The sequence below is a fragment of the Benincasa hispida genome, chromosome 9 (genome assembly GCF_009727055.1).
Source record: "Benincasa hispida cultivar B227 chromosome 9, ASM972705v1, whole genome shotgun sequence".
Lineage (NCBI taxonomy): Eukaryota > Viridiplantae > Streptophyta > Magnoliopsida > Cucurbitales > Cucurbitaceae > Benincasa > Benincasa hispida.
In genome coordinates this window covers 41,752,640-41,771,833 of record NC_052357.1, presented here as the reverse complement: position 1 = coordinate 41,771,833, position 19,194 = coordinate 41,752,640, and the positions used below count along the sequence as shown (strand labels likewise).

Genomic DNA, 19,194 nt, shown 5'->3' with positions numbered 1-19,194 from the left:
AACAATAGCCTTACTGAATTTTTTCTTCTTTCACACAAGCTTTAAAATTTTCCATTCTCCTAGGTGATGATCGAACATATCTCACAACATTACGAAAACTAGCAATAGAATCATGCATATCTTTCAGCCCATCATTTACAATAAGATTAATAATGTGGGCACAACACCTCATGTGTAATAGTTCTCTATCTAAAACAACTTTTTTCCAACTTTTGAGTCTTCTCTTAACATAAGAAATAGCCACATCGTTAGAATTTTCATTATCAACGGTGATGGAAAAATTTTTGTCAATCCCCCATTCCAACAAACAACTCTCAATCACCTTCCCAATAGTCTCCACTTTATGATTAGCAACTTGAAAAAAACTCAATATGTTTTTATGCAAAACCCATTCAGAATCAATAAAACGTGCAGTGATGACCATGTAGTTCACATTTTGTAGCGAAGTCTATGTATCAGTAGTAAGACAAACTCTTTGAGAGCTTCAACTAGAAATGAGTTCAACTTTTTTTTTTCTCCTCAAGATAAAGTTGATATACATCTCTAACGATTGTTACTCTCAATGGAACATCAAACTTAGGACACGAAACACTACAAAAGTGTCTAAAACCCTCTGTCTCAACATATTTGAACGACAACTCATTCATAATTATCATCTTAGTGCATGCTAGTCTACACACTTGTTGGCTAAACAATGTCGTCACAAAATTACTAGCATTGACTCATTTTCCATCATTTGAAGGTACAAGAGTTAGGGTGGTTTGTCCTTTTTTTTCTTCTTCTTTATATGAGTACTTTTTATACTGATTTCTTAAGTGCTTCCATAAAGTACTAGTTCCACAAGTATTACTGTCACATGCGTAATCTTTACCACAATAGTTACACTTGCACCTAGCTCCATCATTAGCACTCGCTTCCATTTTTGTGAAATGATCCCACACAGATGAAGTTGGTTTATTAGGTCTCTTTCGATTGGACTTAGGAGGTAGGGGTGGTATATTTTTAGGAGTTTGGCTAACATTGGGAGAGGGAGGAGGAGGAAGAGGCGACATTTCATTATTACCCGTTCCATTTGCACTAACACTACTATTGTCCATCTATATAATAAATGAAACTAGTAAACAACTAATTACACCTACCTATACAATTAGAAAAAAACACTAACTTCTCAATTAACTCAAAACAACCCATGTATAAAGATCAATCACACATAAACAGTATATGTACACAATAAAAATTAAATTATTTTATTCACAATGAAGTTAGAATATGGTGATTCGACCGTGTCTAATTCCATTTCCATTGTGACGGCTTTGGAGAATCCGACTATTCTCGGGACACTGCGAGGTTGAAGAAAAATTAATTCAATTAGTTACATAATGGTAAGGCAAAAATTAAGTAATGAATAATTTAGGGATTAGCCACCCATAATCCATCCTAATATTGACTTAACAGTGATTAACACACATAGATAATATTGCAAATTTTCGATTCAACATCATCAATAAAAAATAAAAGCAAAAACTCCATACCAAAAGAAACGGACGACGAAGATCTAGCGTGAAGGACTGAGAGATGATGAGCAAACTAAGAGATCTGGCATGAGACTAAAATGGACGACGAAGATATGGCGTGAAGGACGACAAATCTGCCTTTTAAGGCAGAGGTGTGAACGGCGACCGTGAGGAACCGAGAGGGTAGAGGCGTGAGAGACCGTGAAGCCGGAGGCATGAGGCGTGAGAAACTGAGGCATGAGGCTAGAAACGTGAGGCGATTGCGAGTCTGTGTGAGGCCAGAGGCGTGAGGCCAGAGGCATGATTGTGAGGCATTTAGGTGTAAGGCGTGAGATGAGAGGGATCGTGGCGCTGCGCTGCGAGTGCGAATATGAGGGACAAGTGGCCAAGGGTTTGTCCATATATATATATTTGAGTCGGGTCGGGTCAACCCGACTCTAAATGAGAGTTACCCAAGACCCGACCCGAAATTTAATTTTTTTTAATACTTTTTAACCCAACCCAACCCAAAATAAAATCTAACCCAATCCAACCCTTACGGTTTGGGTTGAGTAGTCCGGATTAGTTGGGTTATCGGGTTTTTTGAACACCCTAATTGTGCCTATTTATAGGTTACCCTAAAAGAACGAAAGGTGGTTACTTCTATGATCCTAAGGATAATAAGGTGTTTGTGTTGACAAATGCTACCTTTTTAGAAGAGGACCCATAAGGTAGCATAAGTCTCACAGTAAGATCATGTTGAATGAGTTTTCCAGTGAAACTACTGAACCTTCAACAAGAGTGGTTGAAGAGCCCAACACCTCAACAAAAGTTGTTGAAGTTGGTTCATCTAGTAGGTCACATCTACCACAAGTGTTGAAGAAGCCTCAATGTAGTAGAAGGGTTGCAAACCCACCTATTCATTATAGCAGAAACTCGAGCTATCGTAGCTGGCGGAGATGTTGAGGATCCATTGTCTTACAAGAAGTTAATAGAGGATGTTGACAAAGATGAATGGATTAAAATTATGGATCTTGAAATGGAGTATATGTACTTTAATTCCATTTGGGATCTTGTAGATCAACCTGATACAGTTAACCTATAGGTTGCAGATGGATCTATAAGAGAAAACAGGGTGTGTGATGGGAAGGTGCAAACCTACAAGGCTAGATTTGTGGCAAAGGGCTATACCCAAGTTGAAGGAGTCGTCTATGAGGAGACTTTCTCACATGTTGCTATGTTAAAGTCTATCCATTGCCTCATATTATGACTATGAGATTTGACATATGGACGTCGAGATTACTTTTCTTAATGACAATCTTGAGGAGACCATATATATAGAGTAGCATGAGGGATTCATAACCTAAGGTTAAGAGTAAAAGGTTTGCAGGCTTAATCGGTCCATTTATGAATTGAAAAAAGCTTCTCGATCTTGGAATATAAGATTTTTTTACTGCGATCAAATCTTATGGTTTTGATCAGAATGTTGATGAACCTTGTGTTTACAAGAGAATCATCAATAGTTCAATAGCTTTTCTTTTGTTGAATATAGACGATGTCTTGAGTGAGTTACATTTCTTGAGTGACATGATCTGAATCCCGAGTGAGTTGTAAACTCCTGCCTATGAAGGCGGTCCTTTGATTTGTATGGGTGAGAATGGCCAGATCGTCGACTCAATAAGCCTACCATTTTAGGGATTCTCTGATTGGGGAGCTGAGAACACAGATACACAAGACAAAATTAACTCCTTCCTTAATGTTGGAGTAAGTAGATAAACTGTTCCCTTAAGAGCTAATTTCAGGGCTTGAATAATGTGGTGCCACACCCTCTCTTGGCCCGATAGAGGTTTGGTCATAGTTAGACTATGACTTATTGTTTATTAGAGGGATCAATGGTACTTAAGGAGCTAGATGTACCTATAGGAGAAAATCGGTAATTTTGGCCCAACTGTACTTATGAGAAAGTTGTGAAAGGTCATCGCACTATTGACCGATTATATCCAATGGACACAGAAATATATCTGTAGTGCGAAGAGTGCAGCTATCGATCTTTAGTGTAGTGACTGACAGTTAATGGATGTTGAATAATTTAATTAAAGAAGTTTAATTAATTATTCAAGTACCATTGGAGCTTCAATCTAGAGGTCCATAAGATCCCATCGTAGCTCAACTAGGATTATTGAGAATTAATTTTGGATTAATTTGAATTTTTCAAATTAATTATAAATATTATAATGTATTCGATACATTATAATATTTAATTTATTTGAGAGGAATTAAATATTTAAATATGATTCAAATACTAATTATATGGATGAGATTTAAATTTAATATGAATTGGATTTATATTAAATACCATGTATTATTGAGAGAATTAATAACTATAGGTTATATTGTATTTGATAGAATATAAAAACTATAGATTATGTTTTATATATGATATAATATATAGTTATTTATACAGATAATAAGTTAGTTAATATATATATAGTTATTTAAATAAAATTATTTTTAAATTTAATTTAATTTTTTCAAAATTAAAGAGGAGAGATAAATAAATTTCTTTCAAACTCCCCTTAATTCCTTCTCAATTTTGTGGTGAGTGGGGAAGTTTAGTTCGATCGATCTGGTTTTTCATCTTCTTCATAGAGAGAGGTTCTCTGAATTGGTGATAGTTTATGTGAATGTGATAGTTTTTTTATCTTCCCAAGATTTTTCCTTTCTCAAATTTTATTCTCCCTCTCCTAAAAGTCAAAGCCCACACAGTTCTGAGATTTCTCTACCCAAAGAGAATACAGAAGTTCTAATTAGTAGTGTCCTATACGAAATTATTCGTGACTGATTCAAGGGATTATCGTGAATATCTTTGCTTCAAAGTAAGCAGTTTCCTTTTACCTAATTAATTTAATTAATTGCATGCTGTAAATTCCTTTTGATGCATAATTGCATACTGTAAATTTTGATTTCTATAAAATAAAATTTGGGATCGATCTCGCTTCCTCTATGGACCTTCGGGTTCCTTTAGATATTACATATAGTTTACTATATAATATATGTATGGTTTTATAATATATATTATTATATATAATATATTAGTACTATATATATATATATATATAATAATTTTTATTGAATTAAATTTTGAATTAATTTAGGAGGGAGTTATAACTCTCTCCCCCTATTTTCTCTCCTCACTCAATCATGGAAAGGGGAGTTGAGTTTTTACGTTTTCTTCATCTTTTTCACAGAAGATTACAGACTGTCGGTGTGTGAAGTTCTTTCCCAACGTAAGTTTCCCAAGAAAATGCACTTCCTCTAAAAAATTCTTTCTCCCTCTCCCGAAATAGATAGAGCTCACAACTCCTGTAATTCTCAACCCCTAAAGAGAATATAGAAGGCTCATTGGTGGTGATGTCTAACCAAATAGTGATTTGGTTTTGCTGTGATTTTTTGTTCGGTTCATTTTTTAAGTGTTCGTGACTGGATCGAGGAGGATTATCATGAAGAATTGGTTCTTCAAAAGTTAGTATAATTCTAATCATAATCTCCCTTCTTTACTTAATTCAAAAGCATACTGTGAAATTTCTGTAAAATGCATAATGTGTTTCTCTATAATTATAATTATGTGAAATTGAAATTAGACACGATCTGCACTTTCGCATCCGATCTCACAGTCCTTTAAAATGACAAAGTTGATGGTTGGAGTTAGTCGTCTAAGATGATCATTGAAGTTAGCCATTAGAGGTGGTCGTCACCGAAGTTGATTATTGGAGGTGATCTTTGCTGGAGATGGTCGTCTAAGGTGAATGTCGATGCTTGTCATTAGAGGTGGTTGTCACCGAAGCTGATTGTTGCATGTGATCTTTTTCGGAGTTATCGTTGGATGTGGTTGTTGGAGCCTGGAGTTTGTCGATTGAGTTGGTCGTGTGAAGGTGGTCGTCAGAGTATATCGTCGGCGGTAGCCGATGCATGGAACCATTGAAAATATTGGAAGGAGAGAGAGTTGGGGTGAGTTGGTAAAAATAACCAACTCAACTTCACCAACACTTAAAGTTGGTGAGTCAAACATTTAGCTGATAATTTTTACCAACTCAACTTAACTTATGATGGTTAGCTAAACACCCTATAAAAGATTTATTACATAGAATAGAGCATAGGGAGTATACTCCAAATTCTTGAGATGATCTAACAAACCAAGGATCGGACAAAGCTTGTGATATCCTTAATCTTCAAAGCATTATTTCACAAGCAAGAAAAATATCGACCTCACTTCAATGCTCCGAATATTCATACATTTTATCACAAGTACACACGACACAAATAAAAAAGCTTCCATGATTTAAAACTCAAATTGCTACATCTTCAAATATTATTTGTAAATACAAATTACATAATTTTATGTAGCCTCAAAATGAAAATCTAGAAATTCTAGGAGGCATTTCAAGAGTTGTCACCTTCCAACTTTATGATCATAATTAGCCATTATGTAAATGTAGCCTAAAAAGCAAATAGAAAACTTTAAACTGAAAAATATATTTTAGTAGATATCATACATCTGGAAGTGTTTGTTTTTTTTAAAAAAAAAAAAAAAAACCATGAATTTGTAACTATGCAAGGCTACATGAAGCGCCAGTTTGAAGTAGCTTGAAGTCTTGTTCCTTAACAAAGCTTGATTCTTCTTGAATTCCACATGTTTTCACTTAATGCAACTTATTTTTATTGTAAATTTGAACATGTACAGTTCAGTCTTGTCATCTTTCTTCAAATTCATATATGTGATATTTGAAACACTTTGTTGATATCAATTTATCATGAGATCATAAAAGTGATTAACAACAGAAGAAACCAAGAGCTCAGGCTTTCTTAGCCAGTATTGATCAAACCTCTGCTTAGCATACTCAAAGTAGTCAAAGTCAATCTTGTTTATGTGTCCCTACATGAAAATTTCAACAAACATAAATACTATGTCTGTTGAGTCTAAAGACATGTTTTAGAATGATTTAGAAATGTGTTAAATAAATCACTTATCATGTTTAAAATGATTACTCAAGCATGTATTATTTTAATCTATGAAAATTACATTAAAAAAGTGTTTAAACTAAATATGGATGGTTTTAAAGTGATTAGATTAATTTATAACCTAACAAAAGTGATATTTTGACTATTTTAAAAGTACTTTCAACTATGCCCTAGAATGAGATTGTGTAGGAAGAAATATGAATAATAGAATACTCACTGAAATAATTCCCCACAAGCCCCAGAAGAGATGATTTGCTAAAGTGTATTTCTCAGCATCCTCTACTAGCTGCTCCACTTCTTCTTCAGTGTGCTTTTCACCTGTTTTCAGTCCAACACATCAATTTTCTTAAAGAAATGTATTTTTAAAAGCTATCATCCTAAATAAGTTTTTTCTACACCAAAATGAAATTATTCTTTAGCTGATTTTTTTAATTAAAAAACAATTTTAATTCCTAAACTTATTACACTGTAACAATTTTCATTCTAAACTTTTAATGTTGTCAAAATAGATCGTAGATTTAGATAAATGTTTCATTTTTAATCTATTATTCAATTTTGCTAATTCACCCACTAATTCTATATAAAAAAAATAATAATAATAACGTATAAATCTCTTTAATATTAAGTTTTCACAAATATAAGTTTGATTAATATACTAATTAATTATTAAATTTTTTCAAAACATAAAATTTAACCAAAAGAAGATCAACTTTAATGTTTTTTTTTTTTTTTTAAAAAAATTTTTATCAATTTTGTACCCTACAAAAGTTTTATAATTCATTGAAACCAACCCATATAACAATATTTTCTTTGACAAATTAAAAACTTATCCTAAAAAAATGTAATCCTTTTCAAGGTCAAGATTGCGATTTTAATCTATAGATGGAGTCTAATTTGAGGAAATTTAAAATTTAGATAAAATTTAATACAAATTGACAAATTTTTTAGTGATAAAATTAAAATCTTTTTCCCCTTTTTTCATAAAAAATATTCTTTAGTTTGGAAGATAGCCAACCTCTTTTAACATGACTCCTAAACAAAAATATGCCCCACGTCTTTTAAATTAAATTTTAAAACTAATACTTCTCCAAGAAATTGAAAGAGGGAATATTTTCAAATGTTTTCTAAACAAAAAGAATGTTAAAAAAATAATAATAATAAACACAATAGGAAATGATTTAAAAAGATTATTCTATGGAAATAGTTTAGGAACACTAAAAACCGTAGAATACTAATTATCAAACAAACCATCAAAGTTAGTAATTTTATGGGTGGTTTTCAAATATATAAAAACGAACAAAAATATTTATAAATATAGCAAAATTTTACTGTTTATTTGCGATGAATCGCAATAGACTGCGATTCTGTGTTTATCTGTATCATGATAGACACAGATAGTGGTCTATCGCAATATATCATAGATAAACTGTGATATTTTGTTATCATTTGTAAATATTTTCAGTTATTTTGTTATTTAAAATAATTTTCCTAATTTTTTTATAGTATTTTGTTTATTATTATGAATGTACCCATTTCATTCCATTTCATGTTTTATTCAAAACTCAAATTACGTACGTAAGTGACAAATGTCAAAGTTGGTCTTCTCTTTTTGAAAGTGATCCATCCAATCGAAAAACCAGCGATATGCTTAACACATGCATTTTGGCTAAAGTCTTATATCACAAATAGACAAATTCTTCTTTTTGACCTTGATGGTAAGATAGACGTGTATAGCGTGTGGAGATATGCTAAGCTAATAGGAGTCACCAGTCCCCGTCTTAACACAATTCCACGTAGGTCTAACCCTTACGGTTTTACGAAAGCCCCTTTATGTCGCTTCTCCTTTTTCGAAGGGAGTGGGTGGGTCACACATGTAGTGCCACCTCACTCGGTGAGTCTAGAAGTCATCCATTGATCAAAATATAGCCTATAATTAATGTCGTTTTGTCTCGGATCCGAACTTCCCTATAACGTTGTCGCGTACACAGGTCAACAATAAGACATGATTAGTCTACCGAGGTTCATCAATCACCTATGATAATTCCAGTGGCAATAAACGACGATATAACTCCCATTAACTTTAGAATTGACACATAGAAATCTTACTGTAGTGTAGGGAGTCAACCCAAGCACTCGGGCACATAGATTGCAGTCCTAGAATTTGTATGTTACAGTTGACAACTTTTTGGATTAACCCAAACTTTGAGAATAATTATTTGTAGCAAGTGAAACGACATTCTAGGTCGTGGCATGAGTCGAGCTACCAAGTTGAGACAACTTACCCCTCGACCATAACTACCAACCAACCGAAAATTGCCAATATAGATTTGACATGATAGTGCACCTTAGGAGAGACTGAGCAACACCCGAGATGGTGTTGTGAAGGAACGTACTTGAAATAAAGACTAACATCTGAGAGAGCAAAAGGTCAAGTAAGGCTACACTACGATTGAGAAACACAACAACACGAGCAAGCATCCTCATGGAACTACCGGAGGTCTTTAGATGAGCAAAATATAAGGACTGACTGTTGTATGTCAGTTGCATAAGTTGGTCTTGAGAGTCTATCCTCCTTCCTTCAAGCTAACTGAAATTGAGAGTCTGTCCTCCTTCCTTCAAGCTAACTTCAATTGAGAGACTGAGCAACACTTTGGGTGGTATTGCGAGGGAACGAGCTATTAGCATTGTTAGGGGAGTGAATCATGAAATGATTTGTGATGAATAAGAGGAAGGGGGATCCGAGGGGAAACCAAATGGATTTGCACGATATTCCACCGATCGGAGATCAGAATTCTGCACTCATAACAGGAAGGGAAAAGAGCCAAATTTCGATAAGAATTCGGCGATTTCCTCAGGTCATTTCCTTAAGGATAATAAAAGAGCAAAACCCCCCGAGGGGGTTTGGGGGAAAACGGTCCGTCTTAATGGATGTAAACAAATGACCACACAGTAGCCATCTTCTACTCATGGGAAAATGTCGATTTTGAGTTTCTCTTATCTTCATATTCCAAGAGGAGGTAAATGACTTTAAGTCTCGTTAGAGGCATTCTCTCAAATAAGACCTCTTTTAGGGCCCTTTTTTGGAACTCTAATATATATAATATCACACTCTCTATGGAACATAGACCCAAACACGGGGAAAAGGACCCGAATTGAGAGTATTGAGAGTGAAGACTGCCTCTTCTCTGGTTCACCTTCCCTGTATGGAGGAAATCCTACTACTACTACTATCATCATCATCATTATTATTTGTTTTTTGAAAATGAATATTATAGTATAGTAGATATAAAAGAGAGAGTAGGAAAACTGAAAAAGGCAGGGGTATTTTACCTGATAAGGTGAGATATGCACGAACAAATCTTTTACGTTCTTCAAGATCTGCAAGAAGATTTACTGTAAGTTGGAAGTCCTTAAACCAAATTTGTAGAAAAAATTGAGTGGATAGCTTCATATTTTATTTTAAATATTTCTGAATATGTTTGTCATTTCCTTTTTTTTAAATATAAATATATAAAAGTAATTGAAAACAGACAATTTTGTAGAAAATTCATTGTAATGTGATTGACTTTGGTCATCATAATTAATAATGAAAATGAATAAGAGATTTAGGATTCAATTTGATTGGAAAAATAAAGTTATCGGTTGGTGAGTTTGTTTCCGCCCTATGGTTGGTTGGCTGATTTTATTACAGGTAAAATTTGAACATATTTATGTAATATCTTCATTATCGTGTTGATTCTGATTTGAGATTGGTTTCTTATATCTTGATATATGTGTAGTGCATATTTGTTGGTGTATTTTCCGACTAGTCATTTTGAATAATATTTGAGTTGATGTCTTGTGTTTGTGTAAAATAACACAAGTGTGTCAATCTATGAGAATGTGAAGCTTTTGTCATTGTCAATCTTGAGTGGTTCTCCAGATCTTATTGATTTGTTCTACTATATTTTGAGCATAGATTCTCATACATACGGGGAGTTTAAGTTTTTTCAAGTAAACCGGTCTCCATATATTTGAAGGTAGAAAGATAAAAGTTCTTGGTGAGAGAGAGACCCACACTTAGCTAAGTGATCGTCCACTAATATTCTCATACTTAAGAGAAACTTAAGTTTCATTGAGAGGGAATCTCATACCTAGGGGGAGCTTAAATGATCATTCACAGAGTCAAGCTATTTGTGTGTCATTGTAATTGTCGCATATTTACAGATAAGTGCAATGTTATAATCACTTGATTATATTAGTGAAATTATATTTCCTAGGTACATTTCACCTAGATGTAGGTGGTATTGCACGGAAATGGGTTACCAAACTTTGTACTCTATTTGTGTTTTATTTTTTGGTGTTTCTCTTTGATATTCTTTGAATTATTGTAAAATCATGTATAACAAATTTTGTTGTGTGTTAGATAACTTTTATCTCATTAGCGATAACTATTTGGCTTTTAGATTTCTGATTTTTAAAATTTTTGTTTGATTACGCGTTAAACCTCTAGAATGATTTTCATCATTTCTAAACAAACATGTAAATTCTTAGATACATTCCAAAATCAAAAACAAAATTCCGACGGCTACTTTCTTTAGGTTTTAAAACTTTAGCTTAGTTTTTTTAAAACACTTACAAAAATCAATAGATTATTACATAACAAAGAAACTCATAAACACATCTATAAGCTTAATTTTTAAAAAAAAAATTAAAAAAAAAAACCAAAAACAAAAATTCAAGACCCAATTTGGTAACCACATTTTTTTTAAAAAAAAAAATTAAGTCTGTAAACACTACTTCCTCTATTGGTTTTCTATGTTTTATTGTCTACGATTTAGTAGTATTTTTAAAATCAAAACCAAAGTTAAAAAAAAATAGTTTTTTGTCTTTTTAAAAATTGGTTAAAAATTCAAATGTTTACCTATAAGTAATTTAAAAATCATGAGTAAGAAATTATGAGAAGAAAAACACAATTTTTAAAAATCTATGATTTATTCAAGTGGGTTTGGAATGGCTATTTAAATCCTTAAAAAAAGCATTTTTAAGTAGTTAAAATACATGAAAATGTTTGAATTTTTTTTTATTTTATATGAAAAAAGATAATAATAATAATAGATATATAGAGAGTGTAACCTGGGTATGAAGTGTAGTCCAAAATATGGGGAGTCTCAGAGTGGTAATCTGCTGTCATTTCACAGAAATGATTTGCAATATCATAAGCTATTGGGTTGTAACTTGCATACTCATAATCCTGCAAATATAAATAAATTATCCAAAAATTTCAATGTTTTTCAATTAACAGTCAAATTTTACCTTGTATGTTAAACAGTATAAATTAAGTTTCATCTTGTATGTTAAACAAATTTTTTAATGGTGAAGCCAACAAAAAATAAAATAAAATAAAACTCTTACAATTAGGGTTATTGATGATGTGTCTTCATCCATCATGATGTTGCCGTATTGCAAGTCATTGTGACAAAAGCCAATGGGTTGAGAATCTTTTGAGATTTCCCTTTGAAGCAAGTCTATTTCCTCATCCAATGTCTCCAAACAAAACTCTTCCACTTCACTTGGTGAAATTAATCTTTTGGCTTCACTTAGCCAATTTCTGATTATTTTTGTGAAAAGAAAAAAGTTACTACACAAATCATCTTTAACAATTAATTAATTTATTTTCTTATCCAACCAATTATCAACGCATTCATTAACTCTACTAAAGTGAGTTTGCCTCAGTGATAATAACATATACTCTAATCCAAAAGGCCAAAGGTTCAATCTCCCACCCCTACCGTTGTTAATACTAAAAAAACACGTTCGTTAATTCTATATGGTTTTCTAATTCTTTAAAATTAAGCTTATCAGCAACCCTTTCACTTATAAATTTCTTTGCTTTCTTATCTACTTTTTAATAATACTTTAAAATGTTAAATTAAATTTTGAAAACTTAAAGTCCAATTTGATAACTCACTACTTTCTTTTATTGAACATTCGACTTCTAAGGATGGAACACTGTCAATATCACTAAACTAAGCTCACTTTGATGATAACTCACTACTTCAGCCATAAGTTTGTATGATTATTTCCTTTTATTCATGTTTTAGAAAATTAAGTCGAAATTTGAAAACTCAATCTTTTATTATTTATCTAGGAATGCACTTATTTCTTTTAACATATTTCAAAATCATACTAAAGAAACAGGGGAAACAATAATAAATTAGAAAAAACTAAAAAAAGAAATTGTACATTATCAAATGGAGCACAAAAAAGTAGTTTTCAGAAACACTTATATTTGTTTTTAGAACGAATTCAAGTATTTCTATTAAAAAAATTGAAACCACAATAAAGAAATCGGAAGAAACATGTAAATTTTCTGAGAACAGAAAATTTAAAATGAATCATTACCAGCGAGATGTTATTTTTTTTATTTAATTTTTTTCCTCCTTTTCCAATTTATTTCCAAGGGCAAAAATTTTTAAAGGTGAAATTCATATGTTTTACCTTATTCTATCCCAAAGGACAACCGTTTTTGGACCAGGCATGTCAAGATTGTGAAATTCTCTCAATTTACTTGCTATCCGTGCTGATATTTTTGGCTCTCGGAGATCACTTGCTGATAGCGTCTGCAAATAAAATTGAAAAATAAAATATAATTATTACATCATAAAAGTTTTTCTTTTGTATTTTTCGAATTTCTAAAATTATTTTTCGACTATCCATCTAAGCATTATACAAGTTTTGAAAAATATTGTTTAACTAAAAATACCTTTTCCTTATTCTAACATCACTCCAAAGTTCCAAATCAGAATAGTATTTAGATTGGTAACAAAATTTTATACATTTCTTTTATGAAGCATTTCTTTATTTAACATAAAAGAAAAGGATTTTTTTTTAAAGGATGATGATTTTAAATGAAAAAATTGTTGAAAATATTTACAAATATAGTAAAATATCACATTTTATGTACGTAATAGACTATTATATATATCTATCATGACCCAAATAAACACAAATAGTAATCTATCGTGGTAGATAAACAGTAAAATTTTAGTATATCAAATAAATATTTTTGTTTATTTTATTATATTTAAAAAAAGTCTTTTTTTTTTAAAATAAAAAAAAATTACGACTTGTGCAAGATCCGTGGGGTTAGTTTAAATTGGAGTTTTCTCAAATTGTTTTTATTTTAATTTTTGAAAAGGTTCTCAAATTAAGTTTATATTTCCTTTAACCATTTATGTTTATGATTCCAATTTATTTTATGGACAAAAGTAATTGTGGGTCCACAAAGGACATTTAATATCCAAGTCACTAAAACACCTCCAACCTTATCCTTATTTAGTACCCGATATAGGGTGCATTTGGAGTTGTTGGTAAGATTAATTATGCTAAAATCACTTTTAAAAATAGGTTCAATTCACGTTTATTTTTAAATCAGTTTCTCACTCACTTTTGGATTTTTAGATGTGGTTTTTAATTTATTTTTAATTTTTAATTTTATTTTTTAAAATTAAGAATGAATTCACATGTCTATTTCTTTTTCACTTAATCAAATTTATATCTTTTAATTTTAATGCAGTTACATCATATTGATTTTTTTAAATAAAACTTCTCTTAACATTTAAAAATTAATTTATAGTAATCAAATATATCATTCTATAGAATTATTTAAAATTTTATATCAAAAAAATAAAAATTTTAGTAATAGGTCTATTTTAGCTATTATAACTAAAACAATATAATATAGTATTTATTTATCAAACACTAATACCTATTTTTTTCATTCGAACTTGAGTTTACTAAACACTAATTTATAAGCTATGATTGTAATAAAATTTTTGTAGAAGGTTAAAATATTAATTTCATGGTTTCAGTTTCATTTTTTTTCCCTTGGATCTTAAATTTAGTCTCGTAATTTCTATAAATCTTAAATTTAATTTACACATTTTCAATGAATAAAACGTTCTTTATTTTAATTCTCATTTTACTTGGGGTTGAGTGCATAAAAAATATTGAGTGTTTATTGTTCCTTTGTTTGTGTATAGCTAGAAAAAGATTGTAAAGTCCACCAACTCTTTCCAAAAATGAAAACCCCAAAACCTAATGCTAGGTTTGAAATTTTGCAGTTGTGTTCGCTCTATTTTTCAATTATAGTTTTTAGCTTTTTTAAAAAAACACTTGAATTANCTACTTTTAAAAAACTTTTTTAGTTCTCAAAATTTTACTTGACTTTCTAAAATACTATAGTAAAATGAATAACAAAATATAGAAATTTATGTGTGAAATTAGTGTTTATAAATTTATTTTTTTATTTAAAAAATTAAGTCTAAAAATTACAGACATTTGAGACCGAGTAGAGTGTGAAGCCGAAATAGTTTTTTAGTCACGAAGTCCATATTTTAAGTTGATAAGACATGAAGTTATTTATTTAGTCATGGATCCATGAACTCTTTAAGTGAAACAAGGAGTAAAAAGTTAACAATTCCAACTCCTTAGCCAAACACTCTCTAAATAGTTATCAAAGATAGGCTTTAAGAATTTGAATGCAATTTTGTACCCACTAAGACGTGTTTGGTAAGTATATTTGGTTTTTTTTTTTTTTAACTTTTTGAAATTTAAGATACATATTCCACCTTTAAAATTATTCTATTGTTATCTGCTTTCTATCAATGCAATTTTCTAAAACTAAAAGAATAGTTTTTAAAAATTATTTTTGTTTTGAGAATTTGGCTAAAATTGGGAAATTGTCTGAAATAATCCTTGAGGAGACGTTTGGGCAATGGATTGGTTATTATAGTCCTAGATAACGGTTATAAAAATTTGTATTTGGGGTGTAAATTATTTTAGTTTAGGTTAGAATAGTAAGTGTTTGAGGTGTAAACTATTTTAGTTTGAGAAGGAAAACATAAACACTGTAGCAAAAAATAAAAAAATGATGAATGTAAAATAGTAAAGATTGTAGCAAATAGTAAATATTGTAGCTAATGAGGGTTTTAAAATAGTATTTGTAATTAATTGAAGAATAGTGTAACAATAGATGATTATTATAGTCTTAGGATATTCCTTGTCCCAAATACCCCTAAATATTTCCATCTTGTGAAATAGTTGTTTTGGGCTATCATAATATCAAATCTCAGGTAATTTTTAAATGTTTCGTCCAATTTATGTTACCACAATTATCTAAATTTCTAAAATTCTAAATAGATTTATCGATTACGGATTTTTTAGATGGATTGCGAATGACTATTGATTTTAAAATTCTAGGAAAAATCAAATTTTGCGAAAAAATTATGTAAAGATTGGGAAATATATAGAATTTCAGTGTTAAGATTTCATCAAGAAAACTCAAAACAATCAATATAAAAGTTAAGTTTTTATCCAAATCTCGGTAGTCCATCTCGACTTGGAAAAACTTTTTCATAAATTTTCTAAAAATTGTGCCTAGTTGTGAAAGAAGGAAACATTTGAGGATTATTTCCTATAATTTCCTAAAAAATTCAACTCTTTTATTAAAAACAAAAACTATGGTAATAAAATGAAAGAAAATGATTATTAACCCTGACCTAAATATCATGCCAATTTAAACGCGTTTCGAATGGGGAAAGGGCATAACCGAGATATTGGTTGGTTAGTTGTTTGATTAGTTTTGATTCCCAAAGGAGAGAGAAATGATAAAACGTCGACATCCCAATAAAGTTCCACAGAACAGAACAGAACGGAAGAGAAGTTACATACCCTGGCATGGATGAACTCTTCAATTCTTCCATCAGAGAATTGGCCAAGAAGACGAGGTCCATAGCCATGTTTCGACAAGCATTCAAACGTTCTGATCTCATCATCTCTATTGAAGAAAATCTCAACTCCTTCTCCGTACATTCTCACCAGAACCTTCCGTGGTTGCGCTCCAGTTTTTGAGCTCCATTTCATTTGGTACACTTCGTTCGTCATCGCTCCTGTTAATCGACTCACTTGCAGACCTTCTTCCATGTCCTCCAGTTTGTCTCCCCATTCTAACGCTACTGCCTTAAGTAATTTCTTCAATTCCTCTGGCAGATCGCCTTTTGCGAATTCTTTCGACTTTATTGCCATTTTTACAAACTCCTGTAAGTGAAAATTGTTTGTTGTGGTCACTAATCGGATCTTGTAATACTGAAATTCTGGTTGAGCTTTTTTATTACAGAATCGATTGTCTTTTTTTTTAATTCGGAAAAGAAATTGAGTAAAAACGGAATTTCTTTGTGATCGAGCTGAATCTCGGAGATGATGAAGAGTAATTGACTGCAAAATGAAGTTAGCAAAGAGATTTTGAATGATTGTAGTTCTAGAAATTTTAACAGAAACTGATTTTGCATAAGAGAAAACAGAAGAATCGGAATTCATATATTCAAACTGAATCTCAGAGATAACGGAAGAGCAATTGATGGCAAAGTGAAGTTCGCGACGAGATTTTGAATGGTTGTAGTTCTAGAAATCTCATCAGAAACTGATTTTGAACGAATGAAAACATGGAGGATCGAAATTTATTCAGAAATCAACAAGAAAAACAGATAATCCAGACGCTAGCGTCTTCGGTTTACAGTCGATCGGATTGTCAAAGATGAAAAATCAAATTAACGAAAAGTAATCGAACTTCCAGGAGAAATCTCCAACTCAAGTATCAATCGAACAAACAGAACAAAACACAAATCACACAGAATTACTCCATAAGAACGCCAAAGAAAAATCAGCTCGGAATCAGAAAAAATCACTCGTTCAAATCGCTAGAAGAAATCAATTATGTTCAACAGAGAATCTAACAATCGAGGCAAGATGCAAACAAGAAAACAGTCTCAAATCATTCAATAGATTAAAGCATTCAGAAAGTAAAAGAGAAGAAAAATCACTCACTAGATCACCAGAAGAAATCAATAACGTTGAATTCAAGGGAGAATAAAGATGGGAAGACGTATGTATGAACTGAGCTTTGAGTAGATTTTTGAAGAACTTTTGAAAGTCCCTCTGCTTTTAAATGCAAAGTTGAAGTCAGAGTAGAAAGGGACGGAATTTCAAACCGACGAGAAATATTTTAATAGATATTTAGAAGAAATATATATATAAAAATTTCGCCCATAATAGTCGACATGTCTCAAAATTTGACTACGTCCTCTCAACTTCTAAAATCATTTAACATAAATTTTTATGTGAAAATTAATTTTTATCATAATTCAATTCACAGAAATGAAAGAAACAAATAGTGATTTGAACATTTTAGTTGATTTAAAATGATATAATAATTCTTGTAATAAATGAATATCAAAGTTCATTCCACGTTGTCAAAAATATTTTATATATACAAATAATAAACATGTGTTATGCATGTAGAATGCTAGGTTTTAATTTAAAGTTTAAAAATAATATTTAATTTTATAAAATATATATTTATATATAATAAATAATATTCAAACTTTGTTTTTATTACCTGATGAAGTAAAATAAATTATGTTTAATAATGTAGAAGATAGATACCATCATATTTTATTAAAAGACTTGAAAATATAATTTATCTTATTTGCCTATATCTATCTTTAAAACTTTGTGTCTCATGTCCTAACTTTTCTCTCTATAAAATTTGTTTTTTTTTTTTTTTTTTTTTAAAAAAAAATTTTGTATTCTCATAATTTTTTTTTTCAAATATAGCAAATCCGTAATTAATTTACCAATCTCACTATCCAAGAAATTTTATTAAATTTTAATACTAAATTTCATAATGTAGACTACTTTATTATACATTTTAATGTATAAAGATTAAATTGTTACATATTAAGGATCATAGACTGAATTGTTACAAATTTGAAAACACATAAACTTTTATTACAAATCAAAATTTAGAAACTAAATCGTAACTTCTATGAAAATTTAGAGACCAGAAGCAATTTTTAGCAATTTCTTTGGCTATTACTTTTTTTCATAAACATTTAGTATCTATATTTAAAAAAGACTAAATTATATGTATAAAAAGGAAACTGTATTTTGAATTTTGCTATTTGTTTCCGTTGTTGAAAATTTTAAACTATATTTTGAATTTTTCTATTTGCTATACATTTTTAAAATTTATTGAAAGTGCATAAATTAAAAAATTGACATTATATTTGAAAGAGATTGAACTAAAATTGAACAAATCTCAGAGTACATGGACCAAAATAGTAATTTAACCCCTCTCTCATACACACATATCATTGAGGGTGAGAGAATTGAATCTCTAACTTCGTGTTGATAATACAGACACGATGTTAGTTGAGTCATGTTCATTTTGAAGCATAATTATGTATCTTGTTTTGGTTAATGTCTAGGTACATCCTAATATGCACCTATCTATATGTATCCTATTTTCATCACTTATAAAAAAAATTAAAATATTATAAAAAATAAAAAAAATTCATTATACGTTAACTTATGATTAGTCAATTTAATGGAATGTATAAAAGATAGGTACAACTAGACATGTTAGTGACTATTTTTCTCTTGTTTTTTGCGCATCACATCCAAAAAAGGGTTACCTTTCATTTCTAAATACCTTTCAAAGTTTGTCCGTCAACGCCGTAATTAGGGAATCCACCTTGTGGGGAAGAGATTTTTTATGCTTTTCCAAAATTTATTGGTGGGAATAGAGAGGTGCTTCATACTGATAGTGACTTCCCTTTTTTAATTTCTTTTCATTATTTAA

The 19,194-nt window shown here is 30.6% G+C and overlaps 1 protein-coding gene across 3 annotated transcripts; it reads right to left on the bottom strand.

Annotated features, from left to right (window-relative positions):
* Nucleotides 1–1,181: 1,181 nt before the first annotated feature.
* LOC120084444 (probable choline kinase 1) lies at nt 1,182–17,531 on the bottom strand. Of its 3 annotated transcripts, none has more exons than XM_039040221.1 (8): nt 17,379–17,531; nt 16,227–16,592; nt 12,993–13,114; nt 11,907–12,102; nt 11,628–11,745; nt 9,843–9,890; nt 6,730–6,830; nt 1,182–1,340 (listed from the first exon to the last, which is right to left on the bottom strand). In XM_039040221.1, the coding sequence occupies exons 2-8, from the start codon at nt 16,578–16,580 to the stop codon at nt 1,263–1,265; spliced, it is 1,017 nt and encodes a 338-aa protein (XP_038896149.1). In that variant the 5' UTR covers nt 16,581–16,592; nt 17,379–17,531; the 3' UTR covers nt 1,182–1,262. The 3 variants fall into 3 exon arrangements, with proteins under 3 accessions (XP_038896149.1, XP_038896148.1, XP_038896147.1); XM_039040220.1 differs by lacking the exon at nt 1,182–1,340 and adding an exon at nt 5,815–6,426 and having other exon boundaries at nt 16,227–16,769; XM_039040219.1 differs by lacking the exon at nt 1,182–1,340 and adding an exon at nt 5,815–6,426.
* Between the last annotated feature and the right edge of the window lie 1,663 nt (nt 17,532–19,194).

Excerpts from the sequence above, each read along its gene's own strand:
- LOC120084444 (XM_039040220.1), bottom strand. The coding sequence starts at position 16,580 with ATGGCAATAAAGTCGAAAGAATTCGCAAAAGGCGATCTGCCAGAGGAA. Across the intron at positions 11,746-11,906 it reads CATCATCAATAACCCTAATT|GATTATGAGTATGCAAGTTA; the intron begins GTAAGAGTTTTA and ends TTATATTTGCAG. Across the intron at positions 6,427-6,729 it reads GCTTGTGGGGAATTATTTCA|GGACACATAAACAAGATTGA; the intron begins GTGAGTATTCTA and ends ATTTTCATGTAG.